The following is a 25,835-nucleotide window of genomic DNA, read 5'->3' on the forward strand; positions in this document are numbered from 1 at the left end:
AATCAGTATGATGATAAAATTTTATGAACTCATGGGTTTCCAGTATTGGACAAAAAAACTGTCAAGTGTGGTGCCAGCCCTGAATATAAGCTTGCAAATAAATGAATCATGCATGTAGATCCTCTACCACCCTGTGAGATTTACTCAATATAACAAATAAAGTAGAAAGCACAAAGAAATCACATAAAAGGCAGTGCAAAACATGTACGAGACCACCATTGTGAATATACCCCATAAATGCCTAACTCAAAGAATAGAAAAGTGAATAGCAAAAGACAGCCCAGTACTCAGCATACTAAATGATTTTTAAAAGTGAACAGGATTGCAGAGATCCTATGCCTATGGTTAAGAGCCCATAACACAATGTAAGCTACAGAGGGTAGATCATAGATGTGAAATTTAGCATTTTTTTTATGATACAGTTCATCCAATTTGTAGCATGGAGTAGCACCTTCATTGCAAGGATAACATTAGCTTCCTCATCAAAGTAAATAGGGTTTACTAGCTCCTACCATGACCAATTTTCTCACAAATAAATAACTCACAAAACGACAGGCTTTGCTCATACACAAAAGTAACTGTTTTGACTTGAGGGCTTTGCTCATGGAGCAAATTGGAAGGATAACTTTAGATACTTAGTCAAAAAAGGCTGTGCTTAGTAAGTCCTACAACAAGTAAATTCAAATTTGGAAATGTTCACATCTCCATTCAACATTTCTTATAATCGCAAATTTCGCAATGATGTTTACATGTCCACTCAAAGTTTCTTATAATAGAAGATGCTCTAAATATGGAGGGCCTGAACCTGAAACTTGATCACTTATTGAAGCTACAGCAGCAACAGCGAGTTCATCTGATATGCACCAGTTTTTCACTAGTACATAAGAATATGCAAAAACAGATGAGTTTGTTGGAAATAGGACTCAGAATAACTACTGATGCACCATCGAGTTGGGTTACACACCAATAAATCATGCACACTGAGTAAGCCAATATGGACCAAACACTGAAGAAGAGACAAAATACAATTGAAGCTCACATAGTTTATTTTTATTTATTAAAGGAAAGCAAAGAACATACTCTTTCTTCTCCAAAGGGAACAACATAATCCTTGTCATCCTGCAAAAGGAACAAGCTCCTCAACAACCATCCATGAATGTTAGCAATATCACAAAGTGTTCCAGACAATAGCTTCACCAATTAGAAACAGAACTGACTGATAAAGTCACATATATCCATATTTGTGTGTATCTACGATGGATATTATGCTGTATATGCATTTGTGTAGATTTGTACAATCAATCCTTAACATGCCAGAATAATGATAAAAACATAAGCATTTAGCACCTCATCACCAAAAAAGTGGGAAAGGGGTTCTCCATCCTGTACTTCGGAACCTTCAAAATTAAGTTGGTTAGGAGGTTCTTTGTGTACTAACTGACCCACGTCACTGTCTCTGCCCTGTGGTTATAAAAAAAGTTAAGCAATCCAAAATGTTTCATAAGCATTGACCTGTTTTTGAGGAAAGAACATTACTCACAAACTGAAGGGCAGTGAAAGAGGCTGCACCCTTTCTCTCAATCTTCCTAGAACAAGAGAGAATATCTCCATTGCCTATGTTGAGATTGTCAGCATCGAGCTGCTTTTTAAGAAGGTCGCACCCCAAATTTTTGTTCTCTTCGTCAATAGAATCTGGAACAATATAATCGATGAAATTAGTGCATACTGTTCCCACTCTTAGAAAAACTCTGGTTCAAATGTGCCCAATACCATTAATATGGTTATGTTCCTTCTTAATAAGTTTAGCATCATCACTACTTGAGCTTCCTTCCCTGATGACTGAGAGTGATTCCGTGTAGAAAACTTTCAATTAGGCAATATGTATTAGAATTAAAGTTGCTAAGTAAACTTTTCTATTATTATGCAAACAAAAAGGAAAAGTGATTTTCTAAGGCGTATGGAATCTCACATTTGTCATGATTCATAGAATAGCGCTTTAGCAACTCTTCAAGTGGAAGATTGGTCTCATTTTGCAATTCTTCCAATTCTTCTCTACGTTCTTCCTCAGTTATTAAAGCTTCATCTGCTTCAATGGTGTGCTCATCATCTTCCTGAAACAAATTTTTCAACATATGAAACTGTCCTTTGCTCAACCACAAAGGCGTGCATATAAGGAGCATCACAAAGAATTTTGCAATCAAACAAGATAATTATCTGACAGTGCTAGGAGCTATTATTTTCATGCATCTGGATATCTAAGAAATATTCACAAAAGAGGAAGCAGCAAAATAGTAACACCAGGTCTTTAATTTGAACAAGAAACCCCACAACTCAACAATGCCCTTAAGATGGACAATATTTTCAAATAGCCAGCTAGTGATGTGCACATGACTTGTATATACTTCTATCAGCGATATGGGATTTAGTAGACAATTACATTGTTCCTGTTGGAAAAGTCAGGCCAATGATGTTAAGATACAAGGCACAAAATCCCAATCTTAAGTCCTAGATATCAAATTCTCCATACTTTTTTTATAATGAGGAACCCCTCCAGGATCGAGCCAGATTGGGCTCCACCCTCGGTGATAACTTCTCCATATTAGGAAAAATGAATTTGAATTCATGGATAAACATCACGAGCATTATCCCAAAATCTTAGTATGGTACAGCAAGAGCTCATTTAGTTAATATACAAAAATCCTGTAATGATGAAGCTAGGGAATTAGCTTATGCGATAGTATGTGGAAACATAAACGTTTAGTTTGACTACCTATGGATAGGTGTAACTATTATATAAGTTCAGAATATGAACTAGCAAGGGTCTGTCTAACCCCAGCTTGCCTATTGAAAAATGGAAACATGTCAATCAAGCAAGGGCATATAATATGACAACAGTATTAGTAAGCAAAAGACTCACAGTCTCATCATCTGATTGAATGCTGAAGTCAGCATCATCATCTACATTGTCTGGCTGAAACCCTGTAATATGGAGGCCAATTTCACAAAATTCACCAAGCAAAACATGCTAAAAACATAGACAAGAAAGTGGCCAATCCATCTGGAAGGTAATGTTGTTTGGAACAGCCAAGAGGAGATCAAAGGGATTCAAAACACTCATTTATTTAGATGAGTGATTCAGAAAGCCATGAACCCATCAACAGAATGAATGTTCGAAAAAAAAATGTCAATCCCATTTGCACAAAGCACAAGACATAGACATGGCTCTGAAATGACAGGAGAGAGAACAACAACGATCTCTCTGCACCTTTTTCCAAAAGAAAGATGCATTACATAAAACTACCTCTCCCATTTGATTCACCCCCTTCTTTGCTTTGATAAATAGGCTGACCAATTGCAGAATGTCTAGGCACTGCTTCAGATGGTAAGGGCATATCACTGAGATTTTCTGCCAGCATTGTAGAGTACCTGAGACGAATAAGGCAATTCAGGAATAGGACATCTCCTGGCACATACCTTCATCCCACACAAAAAGCTGCAGGAGATGAAGAGCCAACTTACAAAACACGGCATATTGACATATAAAATAGGATCAGAAAAATATGTATAAAATCAAGCTACCTCTCAGTCTGACCTAAGAGAATATCAAGCTGCTTGTCAAGAGCCTTTTTCTTTCTTTCTTCAAGCTCTAATTGGTGTTTGTAAAGAACCTGAGTCACATGCATAAAAAAGATGTCATTGAGGATGTAATGTACTTGACCTTCTAAACAAATAAATGAGTTTAACTTGCCAGTTTCTCTATTTTCACCCAGAACTTTTTCACATCCTTAGATATGTTAGCAGCAATTTTACGCAAACGCTGCTCCTCTTCCTGAAAAGCACAGGAACATAATCAATTCTACCACATGGTTCATTGTCAATTAGTTAGAAATGTTTTCATCAACTTCCAACATGAAAAATACATGTGACCATTAGCAATATATTTAATTCCTACAGCCCAGTAAGGGAAATCGGACCTTCACTTTTTTCTCTCCTCTTGTGGCCTGGTCAAGAAAGCCCTTACTAGCTCGTATAGCAACCTTTTTAGCTTGTGCCAATTTCCATTTTCTCTCTGATTCAAAGTCCTGCAACAAAACAATATAACAAATTATGGTATTAAGTAATGGCTCCGCACAATGTTATGTTCACTTTTTCTGACACTATATATATATATATATATATACATATATATATATATATATATATACATATAGACAGTGGTGGACCTACATACTGGACCTACATACTGGTCAGTGAGGACCTACATACAGCCCACCCTCACCTAGAAATCCCCAATAAGGGGGTTTGGGTCAGGGTGGGTAGAATGCTCTCTCTCTCTCTCTCTCTCTCTCTCTCTCTCTCTCTCTCTCTCTCTCTCTCTCTCTCTCCACATATGTGTGTGTGTGTGTTCCCACACTAACTTGGATTTCTGGCTCCGGCCCTGCATATAGACACATGTGTGTTTATGTGCAACCGTGCGCACACACACACACACAAGGCAAGGTGTAGCTACGCTAAAGCCTAGAGAATGAAAATAAGCACGCGCGATCCAACAGTGCACACTTCAATTCTGCTCAGAAACCCTTCAGCGGCAATTTAGTGGGGTGTAGCTACGCTAAAGCCTAAAGCATGAAAATGAGCACATGTGGGTGGGATCGCATGCAATTCAACAGTGCACGCTTCAATTCTGCTCAGAAACCCTTCAGTGGCAATTTAGTGGCCAAGACTGCCACTAAAGCATATTTCCGCAGCACATTGCAGGAGGTGTGTCCCTTGTGTTTGCTGGGGTTCAGGGTCAACAGCTACATGTTAAAATGTATTGTATAAGATTATATGTATATATCTATGTCACACGGACTCGGCTCCAAGGTCGCCGCACCCGCGTCGACACGCACCGACACGGGTGCGGACACGGGTGCGGCTCGGACTCGGTCAACCCGACCCTGGGTGTGGTCAACGCACCCAGGGTCATTTTGGTCCATTTTTTGAATTTTTTTTTTGAAATTTTTTTTTTTGAAATTTTCTGGGCTACAGCTGTAAGGAAAAAAACCCATCACAACTAAAAAACCTGTACACTTTCAAGTTTTAAGTACAGAATGGGCACAACTCAAGTTTTTGTGGTTTTTTCCCGTATGAAGAAAGTGAATTATTACAGTGTATGAAGAAAGTGCCCAAAAGTGAATTATTCATGTATGAAGAAAGTGTACAGAATGCCTTCACAACTCATCACCTGTCCCCTAATGGGCACAACTTTGACTGAGTCTTTTATATATATATATATATATATATATATATATATAGCCGAGTCCCCGTGTCCAAAATTTTTGAAATTGCGCCGCACCCGTGTCGCACCCGCACCCGCACCCATGTGACATAGGTATATATATATTCAAAATTTCAAATATATATATATATATATATATTTGTAATTTGGGTGTATGACCAGGGGTATTGTGGTCTTTTTGTACATGTAATAGGTGATGTCCATCAAGGACAGTTTTAGTTTTTTTATCCTTTTATTTTCTTTCTTTGTAATGGGGCTATATGGTCAATATGACCATAGAGTCGTTGGGGAGCTCCAAACGACTATATTGGGAGCTCCCCAATGCTTTCACTTGTATATATAGGGGTTGTTGGTTTCTTCTTATGTAATGTTTGTTAGTTCGCATGAGGAACCATGCTCTAATATTCTTGAATTTGAAAGAATGGATGAAGTTTGGGAGTATGTTAAACAAACTTATACCCAAAAATATGTTGCTCACAAGTGGGATCTTAAAGACAAAATACATAGTTGCAAGCAAGGAGATAAAACGGTGAAGGAATACTATAGTACCCTTAAAAGACTCTGGGATCAATTAGCTAAACTTGAACCTATATGGGAGACACCTATTGATGCTCAAGAATGGAAGAAGTACAAGCATGAGGAACAATTGTTCTAATTTTTTAGAGATCTTAGACCCGAATTTGAACAAGTTCGAGTCAATATCATTCATAGGGAAAAAAACCATTTCCCTGCATGAACTCTTGGCTTAAGTGTGTATGGAGGAGACAAGGTTGAAATCCATGTCCGATTCTAAGGAGATCAATGATAATGTTTTGGTTGTTTCAAGACCAAGTGTCAATATAAATGCTTACAAACCACCACATTTTTCAAAACCTTAGGAAGACCTAGATATGATGACACAAGAAAAAATTATAATAATATGTCATAACTGTGAAGAATTGGGACACATCAAGCCCTATTATCCCAAGTTCAAGGGAATAACTGATAAAAAGGTGACATCCGTGGAAACGTCTCACAAACAAAGAAGTGGAACCAATGAAGATTTAAAATTCATTGGAATCATGTTCTCTCAAATCATGGAGGCCCTTCATCCACTAATCAAGAACTCATTTTTTTTGTTTCAGGAGCCGCGGTCTCTATATCTTCACCTTTCGGTAAAGTTTCTTGGTTTTTAGATTCTGGAGTCTCATTTCATATAACTTCAAACTAATTCAACGCAAAATAATGTTTTTACCATTGATGGGTCCTCTCTTAATATAAAAAGCATTCGGAATTCCAAAAGTGTTTTAAAATTTTCAATTCCAAAAATTAGATTTGTCCCAAAAATAAATTTAAACATTTTCTTTGTTTACCAAATTACCGACCATAGGTGTAATGTATCATTATTATCTAAGCAATGTTGTAGATTGGGAAAGGACATAGAGAATAAGACCTCTACTACATGGATCGTCTTTTCTTTTACAAGACAATTTTTGTTATAATGTTCAAAATGTAAACATAGTTTTGTGGTATCAAAGACTAGGACATCTTAGTTTATCAAAGTTAACTCATGTATCATATTTGAACAAATTTTGTAATGAAAATTTTTATTGTGAGGATTGTATTATTAGCAAAATGAAAGTCCTTTCTTTTCCTAAAAGAACCTTCTTTTCTTCTAAACGGTTTGAATTAGTGCACTCGGATATATGGGACCTTCTCCTATCTTATCTAAAGGTGGTTACTCCTATTATGTGATATTTGTTGATGGTCATACTAGAATTTCTTTGATATACTTTCTTAGGCACGAGTATGAAGTTTTTGAAAATTTTAAAAAGTATCATAACTTTGTCAAAAAACAATTTAAAACTGAAATTTCAATCTTCCGCTCTGAATCTAAGGAGTTTATGTCAAATGATTTCAAAACTTATTTTAAAAACAATGGGATTTTACACCAAAGATCATGTGATTATACACCTTAACAAAATGGATTAGCAGAAAAAAAAACATAGGCACATAATTGAAACCACTAGAACCCTTTTAATTTCAAAAAATGTTTCAAAACATTTTTTGGTTGAAGCTTATTTGATTGTTGTGTATCTTATTAACAGACTCTCATCATCTAAGCTTCGAAATATTTTTTCTTATGAAAAACTCGTTAAAATCTCTCCTGATTATCTTAGATTAAGACCTTTCGGATGTAAGTGCTTTGTTCTCACTAACAAAAATGATAAACTCTCTCGTAAAGCTATATTGTGTGCATTCTTTGGATATAGAGAAACTCAAAAAGAATTTAGATGTTTTGATTTAGAAAAGAACAAACTTTATATCTCAAGGAATGTTTATTTTTTGGAGAATAAAAGTTTCTTTCAAAATGTGCCTAAGAAGAACTCTGAGTATTCTTTTTTATTTGAGATATTACATAAAAGTAGTGGTGATTCTTTATTTGAGAATGTTAGTAATGAAGAGCCTCAACTCAATCTTTAGGATGGTGAAAACATTGAATCAGAAGAACCTAATGTAATTTAATATAAAAGACGGATGGTGAGAATACTGAATTTATTAATGACAAAAAGAAGATTAATGATGGGACACCTCTGTATGATCCTACTATGTATCACCAAATGATTAGCGACTTAACTTATTTAACTATTATTAGGCTTAATACTATAAATGCAACTCATACTGCTAGCCAATTCCAACATTCTCTTATCAGAGTTCACACGAGGATTGTTAGATATTTACAAACCTCTACCTCTAGAAGTTTTTTGTTATCCTCTTCCTCTTCTCTTGAGTTGATTGCTTATTCTGACTCAGATTGAGGAGGAAATCCAAATGACCGTCTCTCAACTACTGGCTTTTGTGTACTTTTAGGTAATTATCTGGTGTCATGGAAATGCAAAAAACAACAAAAAGTATAATTATTATCCACTGAAGCTGATTATCGTGCAATGGCTACTATAACATCAAAGATTGTTTGGTTGCAAATATTACTTGAAGATAGGAGTGTTCATCTATAGACACCCTTGAAACTGTGTTATGACAATAAGAATACAATATATATATATATATATATATATATAGTTGGCAACCATACATTTCATAAGAGGACCAAGCATATAGAAATAGATTGTTACTAATATACGTGAAGAATTCCTGAAAAAGACCATTATCCTACCATATGTCACTTTTGAGTATCAACTAGCGGACTTCTTTACCAAGGCGCTTCCGTCACCTTGATTTCATTTTCTTCTAGACAACTTTCGATGATCACACCGTAAGTTTGAGGGGGTGTTAAAATGTATTGTATACGATTATATGTATATATATTCAAATATATATTTATTTATTTATTTATATTTTGTACTTTGAGTATATGACCAAGGGTATTTTGGTCTTTTTGTACATGTAATAGGTGTTGTCCATTAGGGACAGTTTTAGTTTTTTTATCCTTTTATTTTCTTTCTTTGTAAAGGGGATCTATGGTCAATATGACCATAGAGTTGTTGGGGCTCTCCAACGTAAATATGACCATTGGGGAGCTCTCAAGTACTATATTGGGAGCTCCCAAATGCCCCCACTTGTATATATATAAGGTTGTTGGCTCCTTATGTAATGCTTGTTCTAAGCATTTTGAATAATATTTTTTATTTTATATGTATGCTCTTGCTCTCTTCTGCGAAGTTTATGTGTTCCCTTAATGGCTCTTTTGTATTTGTCCCATAAGTGGCTTTTGTAGTTGTGGATGTGCACATTTGTAGCCCTTTTGTGACATTGTGTTTTTGCACTTGTTATTTCATTACACTACACACAGCTATATATATATATATATATATATATATATATATATATATATATATATATATATATGTGGAAGAAAATAACTTACCTTTGATAGCCAAATCATTTCCTCTAAAACATGATCCCAATGTGTTTTAGGACGAGGAGGTTCTCTAGGAGCTTCAAGGGCCTACAACATTTGGAGGAAGTGAAAAGACAAGCATAAGTACAATGATCAGCTGCAAAAACATAAAAGTCAATAGATCTATACCGTAAGAAAATTAATTATATCAAACCTTTGCTGAGAAAAACAATAGTATAACAAAAAGGACCAGCAGAAAAATCAATCACACAGCTGTTAGTATAAAATATCGGGAAAACAGGAAGCCTTCTTCATAAGTATATAATATGAGCATCACAACATCAAAGTTGTCACAAGAACATGCCACTTTTTGCTACGTGACATGCTAATGAGACAATTGGACACATACAGACATTATCTTATTATTATTTAATAGTTAATATTTTAGCAATATTTTGATAAAGATGCATTTTCATTTATTAAAAATTATTTTTTATTGATTAAAAATTAAATGATCTGTGACCTCATGTGCTATTTTTTTTTAAAATATATACACTCAAAGTCTTGAACTTGTGTCATGCAACGGATCACACTGGTATCTTTGTGATATAGGCACCAAGTTTGGATTTCATGCTGCAGAAATAGGATGTCTAGTATGTTTTGGTCAGGTAAGGGCTAGTGCAGTGCATGTGAGAGGCCAGATGAAATTAGAGACTAGCCATGTGCAGGCTTGACAGAGAGTGGAAGGTCGTCGCTTAAACTCGCTTTGCTTCAGTATGAGTCAGGGATTAGGTCAGGAAGGTATTTTACAATCTAAGCATTTAACAAGACTCGCAAAAGATTTTGATGGCTTTATTGAGAGCATCCCTAGAACAATAGTTTTCCTTGCAAACAAATAAACAAGATATCAGGAAAAAGACAACAAACAGTCTCTCTGACAGCAAAACATAGAGAAAGCAGAGATTCAGTTCACAGAAGTGAATTACATAATACAACTGCACTAGATCAATTTCATATAATTAAATAAAAAAAGAATTGGCAGCAGAAAACACTGTCAAACATGGCTCATTAGCAAATGATATAGCATGGTTAACTAAAAAGTTAAGACACAGATGACGACATTACCCTCATAAGAAATTATATAAGTTCAAGACAAACATCGGTTAAAGTAATGGTATATCAGAACAGAATACCAGCCAATCATATAGGATTTTGCCTATGTGATACTAGCAACATAACCACATGATCTGAGGTTGCAGACAGTTTGAGATAAACAGGATCTAGAAGAATATATGCTGGTTATCAGCACATAAGTTGTGGTATTTAGTACAGCTATCTCAGATAAGACATAGTAGGTAAAACTAATACTCAATTGAATTAAAAAAAAAAACACTATTATTAGCAGCAGAACAGAAATTTTAAGTAAAGAACAGTGGCTAAAGAAAAAGTTTGGAAAAAAAAAAGTTGACAAATAAGTACTAACCTTCTGGCGCCTTGCTCTGGTCTCATGATCAAGCTTAGATCTAGGACCTTTTGAGGCCATATTGCAAATAACTATATCAAGATACAATCCTGCCACATCACACAAATTACAAATCGAAAAAACAACAACAGTCAACAGCTATTAGCTAAAATATAAGATGAAGCACAAAACAACTGGGGGAAAAGGACTAAAAGAACATGCAAAATGAAGTCAATACAAGTTCAATCCATGATACCTGGATAGACATCGGAACATTGCTAAACTTGTTGCCAAGCCTGATTCCAGAAAAGGACCTAGTTAAAAGCAGGGGCATAAAAAAACAAATCAACAACCAAGTTGAAGAACCTGCAAGAACTACTATGAAAATTAAAATTGACATTTCAAAGCAAACAAATTTTCTTTTAGAACATCAATAACCACAAGCAGTAAGGGGAGGTGCACTGTGCAAGCAACACCCAATTGTTTCAGCAGGAAGCATGCTAAAATCACTATCTTGATCATACTTAACCAAGAAGACCAAAAGTCTAAATCAGCTAGAGAACCGAAACACGCTACATCTGAACTACTTCAACATTGATCATATAACAAACAATGAGCTGTACCCTGTCAGAAAATGCACTTATTTCTACCTTAAACTCCTTCTTGAATCAACATTCAGCTAGATAAACTTTGCCTATTAATATTCATAGCAACAAACATCTTGATCAACTTAGTCAAAATGGCATTCCCTCCTTCCCTCCCACAAAAATTTCAAGAACGAGCTACGGGTAGCTCGAAGTTGGAGTCACTTTCACAAGGTACAACTTGAGAGGCTTGAGATAACAACGTCAACATGAGTAAATCACCTCAATGCATCAACACAAACCCTAATCTTCAGACTATCTGGATTTCATTCACTTAAGTTGCGAAATCTGACTACGCTTCACTCGGCAAAATGCCCACCGATCCACGCTTCCCGTACAAGGGAGTGCATCCAAAAAAACATCCTTTAGGACCAAAACTTACCGTCTTCCACATTTAGGAAGAACTAACAAACCCTAGTTTAGTTAAAAAAAAACTCTCTTCAAAGATAAACCCTAACGTACGATCACTCCCAACCATCTCAGAAAACAACCATTTTCCCGCAAACAATGCCCAAAAGCACTCTAGAAAACAACAAAAACTAGAAATTTACGAAAACAGGAAAAACGAACATCACGAAAACAAAAGAACATAGAGTCTAGAAGAAAATCTTGGGAAGAAAGAGGAAGCCGACCTTCACCCGAGAGTCCTCCAGCGATTCCCCGCCCGAAATTTGAAAACTGACAGGAGAAGCCATTTTGAGTGAGAACGAGAAATTAATAGATCGGGAAGAAACAAAAAACGCGTACAGATTAGTAAAGGAACAAGGAGAGGAAGAAGGAAATCACGATCTCAAGCATGAAACAAACGAACCTCCAACTCCCGCGAGCCGCGATTATCCGAAAGAAGAGGAAGAAACGAGAACCCGAAACATTCCAGAACTAGAGAAGGCAAACGAGGGTCCTGTTTGGGAAGCCGGGTGTCGGGGAGATTTCTGGAAAAAGTAGAAAAGGCTGTGGGCTCCAATCTCAATGGCCTTAAATGGGTCAGACCCAAGGAAGGGCATGATCCGAGTCTACACGCCATTTTGGACGCGTGTCTGTGATGACACGAGCGGACACTCTAATGGAAATGGATTCACATGGCCATGATTTTAATATTTTCTATTAATATGTCAACAAAAAAAACATTTTTAATGTGAAAATATTAAAAATAGTCTTTTATTGGTTAAAATTAAAAACTTCTGTGTTATCGTGTACCATTTTCCAACAATTTTTTAGAACACACATCCCCATGTACTTGAGTTCACGAATCATTGTGACGTAGGCCTTTCGTGTAAATGGATCGGGTTTTCTTGGACCTGTGATTCGTTTCTGTCACTCTCTCAACCTCTACCAGTATATTGGTTTTCTGAAAAAAGTATATCTTTTTTTTGTTATAAGCTTACCTCGAGCCCAAACTAGGGATGCAGTTGTAATCCATGTGGGCATTTAAATAGCACGGATCTTACCTAGAGATCCATGGACATACGGATCAAGGCCTATATAGCCCAAACCTTGATGTGAACTTCCTTAAGCAAGACATTTTAAATACCCGAGATCCAAGGATCTGATATCGCTGTAATGAGCCAAAAACTCTCCCAAATACAAGAATCTCTAGTTGGATGGAACTCGAGCCAGTCTCATATAGGTTTATAGATGGCACCTTTGATCCAAATCTGATACTTATTGTTGGATATGAATCTTAAAATAAGATCCAAATGTGCAGAATGGATTTGGATGCATTTGACCGGGCTTCCTTCATGAGACCAAAAGGAGCTACAATGGGTATCTAATTGCAATGAACACACACACACACATACAATTTTCAGTTAATATTGTGTTACTGTTCTTACAGCATTTCAAATACTTGGTAAAGCATGAAATACCATTTTCCTTTATTCCACTTAAATAGTTCATTTTATGTTCTTAGAATAAATGGCAAATACATTTTAATCTTTTTATTTGTCCAAAATCATAATCCAGTGACTCATTTCCAGACCAAGCACTTGTTTGTGATAAGGATATAAATGGGATTTTACGTTTAACCGTGACAAAATTACTTTTTACCGTTTGTGTTTCAAAACTTTTCGAACAGGCACCTAAGTTTTGAGCATATTGTTCATGTGACCGCTTTAGTCTATTCTTTTATTATTTAATGTCAGTTGATTATTGAAAATGACATTTTAACCATTTCTTTTTTTTAAATGACTGAATGTCAATTTTTGTAGTTGTATTATAGTTAAGGCTAATAAGTAACTTTAGCAAGTCCAACAGACTAACGTGACTTTTGTGGTTAAGGATAAATCAGTAACTTTAACAAGAAAAAGGATACAGGCAGTCATGCGTAATGTGCTGAAAACATAGGTGCCTATTTAGAAAAGGCTTAAAACACAGACAGTTAAATGTAATTTTAGCATAGGTTAGGCGGTTTAACGTAAAAATTTCCGAATATAAATGCATAAAACTTGGGGTATAAAGGTTGGTTGAATGACTGGCTTTCCAAAAAAAAAAAAAACTCTACATCGAAGAGGGAAGACGTTTTCCTGGGATGTCGACCAAGACAAAGGGGGCGTTTACATGCCACGGAAAATGGGCATTTTCCGCGAAAACTCATCAGGCGTGCGTTTTCGTGGTGCCCCAAATTTCAAAACAAACATGATAGCGTAGAATCCCCTCAACAGGCGTGCCAAAATGCATGCTGAACCCCCTTTTTCCGCAGAAACAGTTTCCATGGGAGGGGGTTCTAATTCCCTTTCCATGTGCCACGGCCTCCTTCCCTGACGCGCAAACGCCCCCTCGGAAAAGAAGGGTTGTCCTTTATGAGGACAACTATCATTGAAGTTATTTGGAGATGAAGATCAGCATGCTCCTTTATGAGGACAGCCAGAATTGAAGTTATTTGAAGATAAAGATCGACATGCTGAACTTGCGAGGATTGGTAAAACTCGATAAATAGGTTGTCCTAGCAAGTTACATTAGGCAACACATGTTCAACATATTTTGCATCTTAGAAACCAAACTTGTCGAATTTGAGCAGTGTTTGATTGGTAAACTTACAAGTCAGCTAATATTGGGCATATGGGAGGGGTTTTGGTTATGTGGGGAGCACAAGTTGGAGCTTTTAATAGTAGAATCGATCTAATTCAAGAATGGCACAAGAAGGATAAAGTAAGGTGGCGCCAAACAATCCTGGATTCAATGGCTCAAATTGGAGGATCAAAATACCAAGTATTTTTCACTTAAAAGCTTCCATATCTCGTACATGATGATTGGCCTGCAACTCATCAGTGGATCTGATTTTATTTCTGCGGCAACTGAACATTTTAAGCACCTATTGTCTGATATCAAGTCTGCCCGTGGCCAACTGTTTAACCTCTCTTTGAGAAACTTGATCTGTCCTTATTGTCCTTGCTGGAATCTCCTTTCTCAACAGATGAAGTTAAGCAGACTCTATGGTCGCTGCCTTGTAGGAAAGCACCGGGCCCCAACAGTTTTCCTGCCATTTTTTTAAGAAGTTTTGGCACCTGTGCAAAGATGATCTGTGCGATATGGCATTTGAATTTCAATCAAACTGTGCTTTGTTGTGGAAGCTTAACAAATCTATCTTCATTTTAATTCCTAAGGGCCATCTAGCTGATGACATTGCACGGTTCTGGCCAATCTCCCTTTTGGGTAGCAAATACAAATTGCTTGCAAAGCTTCTTGTGAATCGGGTAAAATCTTCATCTCTAATTTCTCCTTTCCAGTGTGCATTCCTCCCAAAACGATCCCAACTTTGACCGGTTAAAAAGTGACAAATTTTTTTTAATACAATTGAGGAAACATTCTCAGAAACCCAAGGCCATACAGTCGTAACCACATCAACAACCAAGACATCGTACAAAGCAATCCAATCTTATTCAATAAAATATGAAATGTATGGGGGACATAAACATGAATAATGATAACAATAATAATAATAATAAGTCTTTAAAGTAGAGTCTCTCTGTCCAAACTGAACACTGTCTAGCAATCATGTAGCCCTCGTAGCTCCCTAGAATAGCAAGTCTCAACACTAAGTCTCAGAAACTGCAAAAAAAACAAGAAGTAGGGTGTCAGAATGCAAGATTCTGCGTACAAATCCCTATATCAACTCATAAAAAAAAGAAAACGTAAATGAGATTTACACAGTATAATAGAGAAATGTAACCACTATCTCATGCTTCAATTGATCATTTATGCATTCTAAGAACAAGAATTATGTAACCGAGAATATCATATTTCAGAAAACAATAAAGTTGCATGATCTAATGCAGAATAGTAAAATGCAGGGATTCAATGCACATGCATGAATAACTTATTAAGTTATTATCAGAGTTATTTTCTGTATTCATGTCCCTATTTAATGCACACATTTTTGTTTCTCTTTTTATTATCATAACCCATGGATACTAAAAACGAGTAAATAATTATCGAGTTCAAGATGGATCCCTAGTTGTACCTTAACACACAAATTGGTATTTTAATATTGGGTTTCCTACTTGGCCCTCAACCGACTTCAAGATTTTGCATCATTCATCGAAACATTAGAATTCAGCATCTAATGTCAGGACATTAGAGAAATCAGCATCTACTAATGTCACTTTCTTTGTATACTAATAACCATAGTTGTGTCTACACACCACCTTCAAGAAAAGTGGCAGAATCTCCCTAAAGTCATGGCTGGGAGGTGAACCACCTAGTTGGGTTCAAGGACACAATCGCACACGAAGTTTTAGTACCCTCACGGTTCTCCAAAAATGTAGTCCAGGATTCCTACACTAAAAAGGGACATTCAGAAAAACATTAATTACATTGTTTTCTCATTTATCCTTTCATTTACATTAATGATTTATTTCAATTCTTTGTTTTGCAATTCAGCATAAAAAGACCAAACATTCTTTTCGCAATTCAACATGTGAAACTCATCATGGGTCCACGACCCGTTATTACATAAAACATTATATTTTGTTTAAAAATACTAAGTTGATTTTGTGATGCATAGACTAAACATGAAACAACACATGCTCAAGGCCCACACGGCTTACGATAATTCATTTTGACCATCGATGCATCGAAGGCAAAAACCATAATAAACATGCAACTTATGAAATCATTCAATATGCACTCAAATGCACATTCACCTATATTAAACAAGGTTATATTTGAATGACCAATCTCTCGTTTATATAATCACATGAAACAAAATGCAACTTTCATTTTCATGATTCTTTTCATGATCATTATGCACTTTTCCATAGGATTAGGTAAGTGTCATAACAAAAATCTAAATTCCAAGGTGTACATTTTCATTTCATGCATATGTATGTAGACATCACTTTAAATGTCAAAAGTATGCATAACCGACATGCCCTTGTTATTTTGGGCAAGCTCATTGTACGATACTCATACCTACTGAGGCCATACCATTGCTACTCGTACACGGGACAACATTGGTAGATAATATCACCTTCAAATGTTCTCATGACATATGCATAACAGCTTAGTAAATGTCATGTAAAAAATTATACATGTATGTTCACACAAAATTGCATATAATGTATATCTACGTCTATATATTTATTTGTATGAAACTAAACTTTTTAACTTATATCAATCTACAAATAACGTGAGTCTCTCATTCATGCAAATCTGAACTTTTATAACATAAGCATGTGTAATATGTGTAAATCTGAATAATGACAACACATTAAAGCAAACTCTTATACATGCTTAAATATGCACATTTATGTGCACAGGCTGAGTATTTATCCCATCAAGAAGCCAAACATATAACATGAGAAATTTAAATATTTTAATATGCAAAAATCAGTATATGAACTTTAACATGCATACATCTGAAAATATAAACAGGAACCCCAATTATGTGTGTGTGTGTGTCTATATATATATATATATATATATATATATATATATATATTGAAGATGGCTTAGCCGAGCCTACTCAGGTCGGCTGGCCTGGCCTGACAGGCCCTGTTCAACCCAGCTGAACCCAATTCGGTTCGGCCTAACAAGCCTCTGAATCTGCCTAGCCAAACTCAGTTTGACTGGGTTTGACAGGGCAACCATTTGCCCAAAACTGTAACACATTTTTTTACAGGGTTCCAGCCCACCAGTCAGCCAACTGGGCTTGACAAGATGTCAAACAGTGCCAGCTGACACTAGTTCGGCTAGGACTAGCCATCATCGTCTGGCCCAACTAAACCTGGTTCTATTGGGCCTAACAAGCCTTGTAACTTCCCAGTTGAACCTGGTTCGGTTGGGCCTAATAGGCTCAGCAATTGCTCGGCTGAACTTGGTTCAGCTGGGCTTGCGAAAATGCTCTACAAATAAAAAAATAAATTTTTATTTTATTTTTTCTCTTCCATATGCTACTTTTTTTCTACTTGCAGGCACTTGGCCCAGTCGAACCCAGTTCAGCTCGGTCTGTGCCTTGCCAAGACTTACCCATCTACATGCATATGCCCAGTCAAAACTCAAGGTTCAGCTCGGCCTAGTAAAAACATAACATAAAAGAAATTTTATTTTCAAAACATAAACATATATAGTATATGAGTTGTGAGCTTATGATCTAATTTTCTAGAAAAATAGAAATATGTACATAGTTGAACTATAGACAGTATAATATATCTTAGAAATTTTTAATAATAGATTTAGCGTTCTCTTTGCATTGAATATTAATTCTAGCATACTTTGTGCATTGGATATCAAACTCATCAATCCCAGATTTAACAGTCATTATGCATTGAACAACAACTTTATAAATCACACTTCATTATGCATTACATGACAATCTTATAGATCACCAATTTAGCATTTACTATGCATTGAATAACAACTTTATAAATCTCAGATTCTTTATGCATTGAATAAGAACTTTATAATGCACCCTACAATATATCTGGGCCAGATCTGCGTATGGCAATCATGGCCAATCCGTTTCAAAGCCGCACCACGTGAGTGTGTGTCAGACAGGTCCAGATCGGCCCACACTATATGTGGTCGATCTGTGCAAACCTATCTACTTATTAAAGTGGATAGATTTGCATACAAGTTCATATATCCATTTTTTTTTCAGATTTTACTTTCATGAAAGGGGAAACAATAACATGATATATTCATACCTAACACTATCAAGACAAAGTGAATCAGATTATTCTTTGTATTACATTTAACATATTTATAGATACTGATTTACATCTTTTTTTTCTCGTTTGAGAAGAGAGGATGGATCGAACCTTTTTTCGAAATTTAAAAAGAACCCCACGTGCTTCTTCCCACGTCTTCTTCCTCTTCTTCCCATCTCTCTCTCTCTCTCTCTCTCTCTCTCTCTCTCTCTCTCTCTCTCTCTCTCTCTCTCTCTCTCTTCTTTCCTTCCCTTTCTATAGTTCACAATTTTTTTTTTATTGAGGAAGCCTCTAGACGTGATGCCCTTCTAGGGTTTCCCCATATGGTGGGTTGCAGATAGAGTCTCACTCTATATCTAAATCCCACTTTCCCTATTTTTCCTCAACCTCTTTTTGATAACTTTTTTAAAACCCCTTTATTACCTTCCTTCTTTCACAAACTACTTCTCTTTACCCTTTTTACTTACCTTTTTCTCTCTTCCTTTCATGGTTAGGGTAGATTCTTTACAAGATTAACCATAAGGTAAGTTTTGAAATTTGGAATTAATGCCCATTAAATAATAAATTAATTATTTATGAATTATTTATTACTAAATAACCATCCAAAATCTTTCAGAGGGTATCTTATCCCTCTGAGGGCTTTTTTAACTTTAAATTAACTTTAAATTGAATATAAAAATGAATTTAAAGCTATATCATTGTTGGGTATGGGTTTGGATCTGTATCCGGATCCAAGATCCAAATCTATATCTAAACCCCAATTGGATTTTGGGCTGGATCAAATCCTAATTAATATGAGTCTTGGACAGAGTCAAGATCCATGTTAATTTGGATCAAAAGCATTGAATCTAGTCCAATCTAAATCCAGACCAAGCTCGTCGAAGCGGTCCCTTTAAAAAAAAAAAAATTTGGGGGCCAACCGTAGCTCAGATTGGGAAAAGTAAAATATTGTTGGACTCAGGATTCTGAGACAAATCCAACGACATACACTTTGAATTTCACTTCCGAAATTTGCTTGATTTTAACCTGAATTTTTGCTTGAAATTTGCTTGAATTTAAAGGTCAAAAATAAAACTTTTTTAGTACTTTTTTTTTTGCTCATATTGACCTTATCAATAGGATCTGGGTCAAGCCCAGACTCCATTAACACATTCCTAACATTGGAGGTTCATCAATTTCTCCCTATACTTAGACAAAAATTTTAGAAACTTCAAATTGGCTAAGTATGAAAATGCAAGACATTGCATCCTTACCCCCTTAAAAGAATTTCGTCTATGAAATTAGAATATACCGAATAAGTGTGGGTAGTGTTGATACATATCCGTCTCAGGCTCCCAGGTGCACTCGTCTAACCCGTGATGCTGACAATGCACTTTCACTAACAGAATCATCCTATTGCGCAGTGTCCTCTCCTAGTGGTCCACAACCTCCACCAGCCTCTTCTTCGTCGTCAAGTCAGGTCGTACCTCAATCGCTTCATAGTGGATCACATGTGAGGGGTCAGGTACTTACTTAACAACAAGATATGAAAGATGTTGTGGATCTGTGAGAACTGAGGAGGAAGTGTTACTCAGTATGCGGTCTCCCCAATACGCTCAAGGATCTCAAAAGGTCCTACATACCGAGGACTCAGATTTTCCTTCTTCCTAAACCGAAAGACACTCTTCATAGGCAAGATCTGTATGAACACGTGATTGCCAACATCAAAGTTGAGCTCCCTACGCCGTTGGTCGGCATAGCTATTATGTCTGCTCTGCGCTGTGATCAACTTCTGCTGAATCAAATGTACCTGATCAGCAGAGTGTTAGATGACCTCTGGAGACTCTACCGCTCTTACTCCAACCTCATTCCAACACACTAAGGATCGGCATGGTCTGTCATACAAAGCATTGTATGAGGCCATACCGATACTGGCATGATAATTGTTGTTGCACGAGAACTCTGCAAGCTTTACATGTTTGTCCTAGTCTTTAGCCCAATCCAAAGCGCACGTTCTCAATATTTTCTTGAGTGTCTGTATCGTACGCTCCGACTTCCTATCAGTTTGTGGATAGAACATCGTGCTAAACTTCAACGTAGTACCAAGGGCTTTCTACAACTGGCAACAGAATCAAGACGTGAAGTGAGGGTCGTCGATCTGACACTATCGATCGTGACACCCCGTGAAGTCTGACTATCTCATCCACGTAAAGCTCAGCTAAACTCTCTAGACTCTGACTGATCCTAATTGGCTGGAAGTGAGCACTCTTGGTCAGTCTGTTCACTATCACCTATATGACATCATGTTGTTTATGAGTCCTTGGCAACCTTACAATGAAATCCATAGAGATATCATCCCACTTCCAATCTGGGATATCTAGTGGCTGCAGAAGTCCCACAGGTTTCTGGTGCTCGATCTTCACCTACTGACAGGTGAGACACCAAGACACGAACTCAGCAATGTCCTACTTTATCTTATTCCACCAATATGTCCTTTGAAAATCTTTGAACATCTTGGTGGAACCAGAGTGAATTGAATATCGAGACCTGTGGGCTTCAGTCATTAGTTCCTTCTGTAGTACCTTCGAGACCAACCATCTGTTTCCAAACATGATGGTCCTGTCCTCTTTCTGATGAAATTGTGCATCTGGCTTCTGAGCACTCATGCATAACTTTTCAAATTTTGGATCAGCAGACTGGAGCTCCTCAATCCGGTCTATGATCTCTGATCACGCCTGCATCTTCGCACAAAAGATGCATTCTGAGTCATCTGGAAAAGGCTGCCAACTGGCAAACTCCTCAATCAGATCCCAACTGCGCCCTATCAGGCTGGCTTGCATGACCGATGTCTTTCTGCTAAGTGCATCTGCCACCACATTCGCCTTACCAGGGTGGTAGGCGATGGAGAAGTTGTAGTCTTTCAGGAACTTGAACCATCTATGTTGCCTCAAATTCAAATCATGTTGAGTGAATATGTACTTGAGGCTCTTATGATCCAAGAGAACCTCAAACTGCTCTCCATAGAGGTAATGGTGCCATATCTTCAGGGCGAAGACCACTACAGCTAACTCTAAGTCATGCATGGGGTAATTCTTTCTGTGCACCTTCAGCTACCGAGAAGCGTACACGATGACCTTTCCATGTTATATAAGAACACAACTCAGTCTGGTCCCTAAAGCATCGTTGTGCACTACAAATCCACCCATCCTAGAAGGCAACGTCAAAATCGGGGTTGTGGTTAACCTCCTCTTCAGCTTCTAAAAGCTCTCCGCACACCAAAGTGACCAATTAAACTTCACCCCTTCTGCAATAGTCGAGTCATCGGGGCAGCTATACGTGAGAAGTCTTGAATAAATCGGTGCTAGTAACTCGCCAATCCCAAGAAACTCCTAATGTCTATTACCGTCTTTGGTTGCTCCCAAGACAATATGGCTTCCACCTTAGCTGGATCAATCTCTACCTCATTTGTAGAGATCACGTGGCCGAGAAACATCACTCTATCGAGCCAAAACTCGCACTTCAAGAACTTAGTATAAAGTTGAGGTTCTCTTAATGTTTACAAAATGATCCATAGATGCTCTATGTGCTCCTTCACTCTCTTCGAGTATATAAGGATGTCATCAATGAATACGATGACAAATGAGTCCAACCACAAACTGAAGACCCGATTCATAATTCGTAATGCCCGTATCTGGACCTGAATGCGGTTTTCAAAATATCCTCCACTCTGATCTGCAACTGATGGTATCCAGAATGAAGGTTTATCTTTGAGAACACCTTTACCTTCCTCAGCTGATCGGACAAGTCATCGATCCTAGGCAAGGGGTACTTGTTCTTCACTGTAACTTGGTTCAACATGCGGTAATCAATACAAAGCCGCATTGAAGCATCTTTCTTCTTGACAAAGAGGATCGGTGCACCCCAAGGGGATACACTTAGTCTAATAAAGCTCTTATCAAGAAGCTTCTGCAGTTGTTTCTTCAGCTCCACTAGCTTTGCATGTTCCATGCAGTATGGTGCTCGAGAAACTGGTGTTGTGCCCAACACTAACTCGATCGAGAACTCAATTTTTCTATGAGGTGGTAGACCTGACAAATCTTCAGGAAAAATATCTGGAAACTCACGAACAACACCAATTTGTTCCAAGGGTATCTCTTGAATGTCCTTCACAGACACACTGGCCAAAAACACTATACACCCCTACATGGAGATCTTAAGTGCCAAAACTATCTTCACCTCACCCATCGGTCTCGTCATTGAGAACACCAAAGCGGACAAATTGGGGTGATCTAGTCAATCTTTCTTTCCTCCATATTGAAGGGTGGCATTGTGTCTAGACAATCAATCCATACTTAAAATGACATCATAAAAAGTCATATCTAGGATGACCAGATCAGCAGACAGTTCATGCCCCTCGATAATCACACTGACTGCAGGAAAGTACCTCCCGCAAGAAGAAGATGTTCCCATTGGGGACATCACATCAAGAGTCTTCTCAAGACTCGATGGAACTAAGTCAAGCAAACTTGCAAACAAAGTGGATATGAAACTATAGGAAGCACAAGAATCAAACATTACACGAGCATAATGATCAGCAACTAAAAAGATACCTTCGATCAGATCAACTTGATCGCTCTGTGTGACCGTTGTGGCAGCATATACCCTCCCATTTGTCTTGTGTTGTGCCTGCTGTTGTTGTGGTTTTTGTTGTTCTCCCTGAGTTGTTTGCTTGTTCGGACAATGAGAAGCGATATATCTGGGTTGTAGGCACTGGTAGCATACTCCCTTGAACAGTGGACAAGAGCCCTACAGATGGCTCTTGTTGCACCTTCGGCATACGAATGAAGCCTTCCCCTACTGTTGTCTCTACTGGGGTCTACCCTATTGGCGCGCCTGTTGGGTTCCCTCCTGGTGCTCTTGTTGGGTGTTCTGCCTCTTGCCACCCTGCACCTTGCCGCCCGCAGGTGGGTTCTTTCTTGCTCCTCTAAAAGTGTTGCCCCCATTGTCGTCCTTCTTCTGCAGTCCACCTTTGTACCTCTCCCATTCCTCGTTCAGGACTGTCGCAGACTCTATAGCATCACCGAATATAGTGGGTCAGCTCATCATCACACGGACTTCAAGTCCGTCCTTAAGTTAATAAACATATTTAGTCGCCCTCGCATTGTCGTCAGCGAACAAGCTTGAGCAATAACACCCCAAGCTCCTGAACTTGGTGGTGTGGTCCACCAGACTCATATTCCTCGGTGTCAGCTCGAGGAACTTTTGTTGCATCTGCTCCCGTGCATGGGAGAAAAAATAAGTGTCCAAAAATTCTTCCCTGAAAATCTCCCAGGGGATCACCTCCTTTGCACTGTACTTCACCCTTCGCAGGGTGTCCCACCACTTATTGGCATCGCTCTTTAGACGGTACATGCCAAAAGCGGTCTTCCTATCCTCAAAAACAGGTAGGATATCGAATGCACGCTCAGTCTCTTCGACCCAGCTCTCCGTGGCCTTTAGGTCAGCCTTCCCTAAAAAAGTTGGTGGATCTAACTTCAAAAATTTCTCATATGTGACATTATCGAGGTTCGATACAATCTCGTCAGGATGGACACAAGTGGCTATAGGTGTCACCTGTGCCTGTACGTGAGTAGTCATGGTCTCAGTCAAAGTGTGGAGGGCATTCATCATGAAGTCCCTCTTCTCCTGTCAGTCAGCGAGAGCGATCGAAGTTGAGGCTCTCGTACGTTGATATATCTACAATATGAAATTTTTTATTGAAGGTCATATCCAAATCGATGCTACCCTTTTAGGATTGATTTCAAATAATAACCATTTTATCATTCTTATTATATACCAAAAAGGAATTTACTTTTAGCTATACTAGCATGTCATCACAAGACTTTAAATATTCTTAACAGTACTAAATAACCTTATCAGTGATGGAAACTGCTCTGGATCACGAGGCTTGAGTTGCTGACAATTTCAACAGGGCTCACTTACCAAAAAAAATTGGTACAAAAAGATGGTAAAGTATAAGATTTTATGGTGTGCTCAGATACCAAAGTTGTAACGACCCCAACTTTGACCCATCAAAAAGTGGCAATTTTTTTTTAATATAATTACAGAAACATTTCCAAAGATCCAGAGCCTTATAGTCGTAACCACATCCACAACCACAAGAGATCTTACCTTACCATTACTGAAAGCAATCAAATCTTATTCAATAAAATATGAAATGTCTCGGGACATAAACCTGAATAATGATAACAATAATAATAATAAGAACAAGTCTTTAAAGTAGAGGCCCTCTGTCCAAACTGAGTACTGTCTAGCAGTCATGTAGCCCTCGTAGCTCCTTAGAATAGTAAGACCCAACACTGAGTCTCAGAAACTATGAAAAATACAAGAAGTAGGGTGTCAGAATGTGATATCGTGCGTACAAATTCCTCTATCAACTCAAATAAGAAAAAGAGAACATAAATAAGATTCATGCAATATAATAGATAAATGTAACAACTATCTCATGCTTTAATTGATCATTTATGCATTCTAATAATAAGAATTATGTAATCGAGAATATCATATTTCAGAAAACAATAAAGTTGCATGATCTAATGCAGAACAGTAAAATGCATGGATTCAATGCACATGCATGAATAACTTATTAAGTTATTATCAGATTTTTTTTTTCGGTATGCATGCCTTATTTAATGTACACATTTTTATTTCTCTTTTTATTACTATAACTCGCAGATACTCAAAATGGGTAAACAATTCTCGAGTTTAAGTCGGATATCTAATTGTAGCTTAACACACAAATTTGTATTTTAATGCTGGGTTTTCTACTTGGCCCTCGACCGACTTTAAGATTCAACATCATTCATCATAAAATTAGAATTCAGTATCTAATGTTAAGACATTAGGAAAATCAACATCCACTAATGCCACTTTCTTAGTATACCAATAACCATAACTATGTCTACATACCACCCCCAGGCAAAGTGGTGAAATCTTCTTAAAACTGTGGCCAAGAGGTGAACCACCTAGTTGGGTTCAGAGGCACAATCACACACGGAGTTTTAGTATCCTCACGATTCTCCAAAACCGTAGTCCAGGATTTTTATACTAATGAAGGGACATCCAGGAGAACATTAATTACATTGTTTTCTCGTTTATCCTTTCATTTATATTAATGATTTATTTCAATTCTTTGTTTTGCAATTCAGCATGCAAAAAGTTCAAACATTCGTTTCATAATTCAACATGCGAAACTCATCACGGGTCCATGGCCCGTCATTACATGAATTATTGCAATTTGTTTAAAAATACTAAGTTGATTTTGCGATGCATAGACTAAACATGGAGCAACACCTGCTCAAGGCCCACATGGCCTAGATAATCCATTTTGACCACCGATGCATTAAAGACAAAAACCATAATAAATATGCCACTTATAAAAGCATTCAATATGCACTTAAATGCATATTCACCTATATTAAACAAG

General features: G+C 37.4%; 1 protein-coding gene across 3 annotated transcripts in view; it reads right to left on the reverse strand.

Annotated features, from left to right (window-relative positions):
* LOC149815691 (protein PHOTOPERIOD-INDEPENDENT EARLY FLOWERING 1-like) overlaps window positions 1–12,151 on the reverse strand; it is a 36,398-nt gene extending 24,247 nt beyond the window's left edge. Inside the window, exons 1-14 of one of the 3 annotated variants that reach the window (XM_089988427.1) lie at window positions 12,037–12,151; window positions 11,858–11,903; window positions 10,838–10,877; window positions 10,603–10,691; window positions 9,147–9,227; window positions 3,975–4,082; window positions 3,749–3,829; window positions 3,580–3,668; window positions 3,302–3,426; window positions 2,918–2,979; window positions 1,970–2,111; window positions 1,541–1,692; window positions 1,348–1,461; window positions 1,081–1,119 (exon numbers count right to left, since the gene is read on the reverse strand). In XM_089988427.1, the coding sequence (XP_089844553.1) occupies window positions 1,081–1,119; window positions 1,348–1,461; window positions 1,541–1,692; window positions 1,970–2,111; window positions 2,918–2,979; window positions 3,302–3,426; window positions 3,580–3,668; window positions 3,749–3,829; window positions 3,975–4,082; window positions 9,147–9,227; window positions 10,603–10,662 (1,053 nt within the window). In that variant the 5' untranslated portion in view covers window positions 10,663–10,691; window positions 10,838–10,877; window positions 11,858–11,903; window positions 12,037–12,151. Of the gene's footprint in view, window positions 1–1,080; window positions 1,120–1,347; window positions 1,462–1,540; window positions 1,693–1,969; window positions 2,112–2,917; window positions 2,980–3,301; window positions 3,494–3,579; window positions 3,669–3,748; window positions 3,830–3,974; window positions 4,083–9,146; window positions 9,228–10,602; window positions 10,692–10,837; window positions 10,896–11,857; window positions 11,904–12,036 lie in introns of those variants that run through there. The other 2 variants (XM_089988426.1, XM_089988428.1) reach the window with 2 other exon arrangements.
* Between the last annotated feature and the right edge of the window lie 13,684 nt (window positions 12,152–25,835).

This window comes from Nuphar pumila, chromosome 15 (genome assembly GCF_984573655.1).
Source record: "Nuphar pumila chromosome 15, dmNupPumi1.hap1.1, whole genome shotgun sequence".
NCBI lineage: Eukaryota > Viridiplantae > Streptophyta > Magnoliopsida > Nymphaeales > Nymphaeaceae > Nuphar > Nuphar pumila.